This window comes from Macrobrachium rosenbergii, chromosome 41 (assembly GCF_040412425.1).
Source record: "Macrobrachium rosenbergii isolate ZJJX-2024 chromosome 41, ASM4041242v1, whole genome shotgun sequence".
Taxonomy (NCBI): Eukaryota; Metazoa; Arthropoda; class Malacostraca; order Decapoda; family Palaemonidae; genus Macrobrachium; species Macrobrachium rosenbergii.
This window is the reverse complement of record NC_089781.1, coordinates 97,587,484-97,592,987: the sequence shown is the minus strand read 5'-3', so window position 1 is coordinate 97,592,987 and position 5,504 is coordinate 97,587,484. Positions and strand designations below refer to the sequence as shown.

Below are 5,504 nucleotides of genomic sequence, written 5' to 3'. Positions count from 1 at the left end.
TAATCTCCTGACGTTTTATTTATACGGTCCCTTAAGCAGAAAAAGAATCTGCTATGGAGACTGATAACTAATACTATTTTTCAGGTTTTATCATCATTTTAATATTCTGAAAAGAAAACTATTGTGCCGGCTTTGTCTGTCCGTCCGCACTTTTTCTGTCCGCCTTCAGATCTTAAAAGCTGCTGAGGCTAGAGGGCTGCAAATTGGTATGTTGATCATCCACCCTCCAATCATCAAACACACCAAATTGCAGCCTTCTAACCTCAGTAGTTTTTATTTTTTTTAAGATTGAAGTTAGCCATAATTGTACTTCTAGAACCAACATACGTACCAACAACACAGGCCACTACCTGACCGTGGGTTAGTTTCATGGGCCGTGGCTAGGACCACCACCGGACAGTGGCTGAGTTTCAAGGGTCGCGGCTGAAAGTTTCATACAGCATTATACGCTGTACAGAAAACTCGATTTTTTTATTTGTTTTTATATGTTTTTGAACATGTATAGGCTACTAGTTGCATTAACATGGATAAAGTACTGATTTTAAACCTGATTTCGAATGTCATCAAAACAATGGACATAGATGAATTAAAGGTTACAGTACGAAAAAAAAAAAAAAAACAGAAAAAAGAATGGAAAAATATATATATATATCTATCGTCTCGGTTGGACAAATGTTGCACAAGCAACCTGACTGCAATTCAAATCACTGGTTTTACGCGGCGTTCTGTATACGAAGTGCAAACGAAAGTCTAAGGTACGAACTGACTCAACAAAAGGCTGTTGGGAAGAATCAAATGAAAGTCTTTTGTTTTTTTTTTTTTTCTTCGAGTTCCCTGTGAAAGCTGATGCGGTGTTTTTTTATGTTCCCTTTCACGAAAAAAAGAGAAAAACTATTTTTTTTTTTTTTTTTTGTTTTCCGTGTTGCCCGAGTTCTCTTTCATGTGTTTGAAGAAGGGAGGAATTGGTTTTAGACCCTTTGACGATTAAAAGAAAGGAAAGGGGGTGACAGGTATTTCTGCTTTACTTCAGGCGAAGGAAAAAAAATACTTTGTCAGAGAGTTTTCAGTTGACTGACGAAGATTCATCAAAATGGCGGTCTGTTGAATTCTTCAGCGGTAATTTTTCCTCGGTTGTTCAACGCGGCTGAGAATGATTTCACTAATCGAAACTGCTCTCTCTAATTTTTCTTAATTTACGAATTGTCATTCATCACAGCTGAGAATTATTCAACTATTAAAACTGCTTTCTAAAGTAGATGTGATGAATAACGTCACGTACCTTTACTAATCCATTTGGCCGTTAGATATCTGCTTTTTGATTTCCCTAGTTAGTTTTCTGAAAAAGAAAACTATTGTGCCGGCTTTGTCTGTCCGTCCGCACTTTTTCTGTCCACCCTCAGATCTTAAAAACTACCGAGGCTAGAGGGCTGCGAATTGGTATGTTGATCATCCACCGTCCAATCATCAAACATAGCAAATTGCAACCCTCTAGCCTGCTCAGTAGTTTTTTTTAATTTTTTTTTTATTTAAGGTTAAAGTTAACCATAATCGTGTTTCTGGCAACGATATAGGATAGGACACCACCAAGCCGTGGTTAGAGTTTAATGGGCTGCAGTTCATACAGCATTATACCGAGACCATCGAAAGATAGATCTATTTTCGGCGGCCTTGATTATACGCTGTACAGAAAACTTGATTGCGCCGAAGAAATTTCGTGGCATTTTTTACTTGTTTTCCTTTTCTGTTAACAAAATTACCATTTTTTCCTTATTTAGTTCGCGTTTTTCTTATCTTTTTAAAATTATTTCTTGTGCTCCCATTCCTCCTCAGCCGCCACCTCCTCCTCCTCCTCCTCCTCCTCCTCCTCCTCCTCCTCCTCTTCCTCCTGCACCTTATTCACCAACACCTCCTCCACCAGCACTTCGTCCTAAACAACTCCTTCACCATGACATCCTTCACCAATAACTCCTCCACCAACACCTCCTCCTCCTCTTCCTCCACCATCACCTCCTTCACCAACAACTCCTCCACCAACACCTCCTCCTCCTCCTTATCTTCCTCCATCAGCACCTCCTCCTCCTTCTTCTCTTCCTCCACCAGCACCTCCTCCTCCTCCTTCTCTTCCTCCACCAGCACCTCCTCCTCCTCCTTCTCTTCCTCCATCACACCTCCTCCTCTTCTCTTCCTCCACCAGCACCTCCTCCTCCTCCTTCTCTTCCTCCACCAGCACCTCCTCCTCCTCCTTCTCTTCCTCCACCAGCACCTCCTCCTCCTCTTCCTCCATCAGCACCTCCTCCTCCTCCTTCTCTTCCTCCACCAGCACCTCCTCCTCCTCTTCCTCCATCAGCACCTCCTCCTCCTCCTTCTCTTCCTCCACCAGCACCTCCTCCTCCTCCTTCTCTTCCTCCACCAGCACCTCCTCCTCCTCCTTCTCTTCCTCCACCAGCACCTCCTCCTCCTTCTCTTCCTCCACCAGCACCTCCTCCTCCTTCTTCTCTTCCTCCACCAGCACCTCCTCCTCCTCCTTCTCTTCCTCCACCAGCACCTCCTCCTCCTTCTCTTCCTCCATCAGCACCTCCTCCTCCTCCTTCTCTTCCTCCACCAACAACTCCTCCTTCACCTGTGCTTCCTCCACCACCTCCCCCTCTTCCTCATTCGCCAGCGCTTCCTCCACCAGCAACTCCTCCTTCACCAGCGCTTCCTCCACCACCTCCCCCTCTTCCTCCTTCGCCAGCGGTCCCTCCACCACCAACTACTCCACCAGTACCTCCTTCACCAGCAACTCCTCCACCATTACCTCCTTCACCAGCACCTCCTCCAACAGCCCCCTCCTCAGCCAGCATCGCCTCCACCACCTCCCCCGCCCCCTCCTTCACCAGCACTTCCTTCCACCAGCACCTCCTACGCCTTATGATTGAGACGTGAGGAAGGAAGGTTAAGGAGGAGGAGGAGGAGGAGGAGGAGGAGGAGGAGGAGGAGGCAGCCCAACCACAATAACCTTCTGGAAACTGCAGGTGGCCCCGTCAGGAGTCGCGTGACCGAACGCCACCCTCAGGAAATGGGACCGACGGAGGAGAAAAAATGGGCGAACTAGATGGGCGTAATGGGCGGAGTTTACGGCTCTCAAACGGCGCACTTTGGCTTTGTCGGGCGGGGGAAAAATAAACACACAAATAAGTGAACAACAAAGGGGGAAATTGGATCGTGATTTGAAGGTTTTTTCTTATTTTTTTAAGATTTTTTTTTTTGTGGTGATGCGTTTTGTCTCCTCTGTTATTGTTTTAAGGATTTTCAAAATTATTTTTGAGGATATTTTTATTTTTCAATGTGGTTGATGTCCCTATATATTTGTTGTAAATATCACAAGCACTTTTTTGAATGACTGAAATTTATATATATATATATATATATATATATATATATATATATATATATATATATATATATATATATATAATATATATTTATATATATTTTCCCTATAATTTATATATATAAATTTTATTATTTATATAGATATTTTCCCCATACATATAATTTTGATTTTTATCATATTTTCCCTCAAGATTTTATGTAAACAAAGTTGTTGCATTATTTTTTTATTAGATTATGGTTTATATTTTCCCCAGTATAATGTAATTTTGATTTCATACATATTTATACGTACTTTACCAACAATATAAATGAGAGGTGTTGCATTTATGTTCTATTTCTTTACAATAGATTATGTTTTATATATATATATATATATATATATATATATATAAATATAATTTATATATACAAATATATACGTATATAAATACAAAATATATATATATGTATATATATATATATATATATATATATATATATATATATATATTATATATATATATATATATATATATATATATATATATATATATATGTATACACAAACACACACATGTATGTATGTATGTATGTATAAGTATATACCATCTTATGCATGTATACGTGAACTTGCATGCCAAAACACACTTAAATGTGATTCTTTGTTACAATAAAAAAAATACATTGAACTAAAACCAGCAACGTCTCCGGTCAATTCATACATGACTTAACTTCCCTAACAACATCAAAAGATGATTGACACCAGGAATACATGAATAAAGCTGGGAAGAGGAGGAGTGAAAACAGGAAGAGCTCGAAGGTGAGAAATGTTTTGAATGTTCAGAACTAAGGGAATTACGCACGAAGGAAGCTAAGGCATTTTGCTCACGAAAACTGACAGTGATTTGCGTCAGGACAGGGTGATGTGATTTGGTACCGATTTCGAAGTCGGAAAACATTGGCTGGTGCGATCTTTTGGCCTGAAAAAACGTTATAGGGCTTTTGGGTAAAAAAAGGTTTTTTAAAGGTAACTGTACTGGAAAATAATCATGGGCGTTTGAAATTTTTCAATTTACGATATGTGATAGAATTATATATATATATATATATATATATATATATATATATATATATATATATATATATGTCTATATATATATATATATATATATATATATATATATATGTGTGTGTGTGTGTGTGTGTATGAAATTTTTACCACAACATGATTTACATACAACCTTGAAGCTACAAATGTCGTTTATATCCAATTCATGCTACTTCAGGAATATCCCCGATGGGAAATATCACCGAAGGGGAATTTTTTTTTAAGTGATAAGTGTATCGGTACCGCCGGTCCATTTATCACTTAAAAAAAATCCCCTTTCGGTGATAATTCCCCATCGGGGATATTCCCGAAGTAGCGTGAATTGGATATTAAACGACAATTGTAGCTTCATGTATATATATATATATATATATATATATATATATATATATATATATATATATATATATATATATATATATATATATATATATATATATATATATACATATACAGAAGGGACAAAATTATATAATCACCGCACATCCAGCCACAACAGAATAAACGTTGTAGTCACCTTGAAGAATGAATTAAAATAATAAAGGGGAGGGAGATGGCAAATGAAAATACATAAAAAAAAAGAGGAAGAAGAAGAAGAAGAAGAGAGGCAATAACACAGAAGAATGAAGATATAGAGATTAAACGAAATAAAGGTATAAATTCCCAATACGGTTAACTCTTACGATTTATAAAATAATAAAAAATTAACAAAACATGATGACAGCGAACACAAAGTATAATATAGGACAAAAAATAGATCGAAAGAAGAAATGGAAATGAAGACGAAAAAGAACATTTATACAAAACAAAATTAAAAAACCAGAAAGAGCGATTTTGGGTAACAGGAAGAAGAAACTAATCTGGAGAGAATAGTTTTAAATGGAGCACAGCGGAGAAAGTTTAAGCGCGGAAATAATGGAACGACCGAGCGAAGCGGAGCTGAGAGGAATATGGATAAACGACGGAGAAACAGAAAGGGGGCGAGAAAAGTTGAGAGTGGCGCAGATTCTGAGAACCATAAGACACAGAGCAAATATTTGAA

General features: G+C 38.1%; 1 protein-coding gene across 1 annotated transcript; it reads left to right on the top strand.

Moving 5' to 3' along the window:
• The first annotated feature begins 1,945 nt into the window (after nt 1-1,945).
• LOC136827257 (uncharacterized) lies at nt 1,946-2,925 on the top strand. The gene is made up of 2 exons (XM_067085030.1): nt 1,946-2,132; nt 2,543-2,925. Exons 1-2 carry the CDS (start codon nt 1,946-1,948, stop codon nt 2,923-2,925), a joined length of 570 nt encoding a protein of 189 aa, XP_066941131.1.
• Nucleotides 2,926-5,504: the final 2,579 nt, after the last annotated feature.

Coding starts and splice junctions, on each gene's coding strand:
- LOC136827257 (XM_067085030.1), top strand. CDS start 1,946: ATGACATCCTTCACCAATAACTCCTCCACCAACACCTCCTCCTCCTCT. Junction 2,133..2,542: donor CTCCTTCTCTTCCTCCACCA/GCACCTCCTCCT, acceptor TTCCTCCACCAG/CACCTCCTCCTCCTTCTCTT.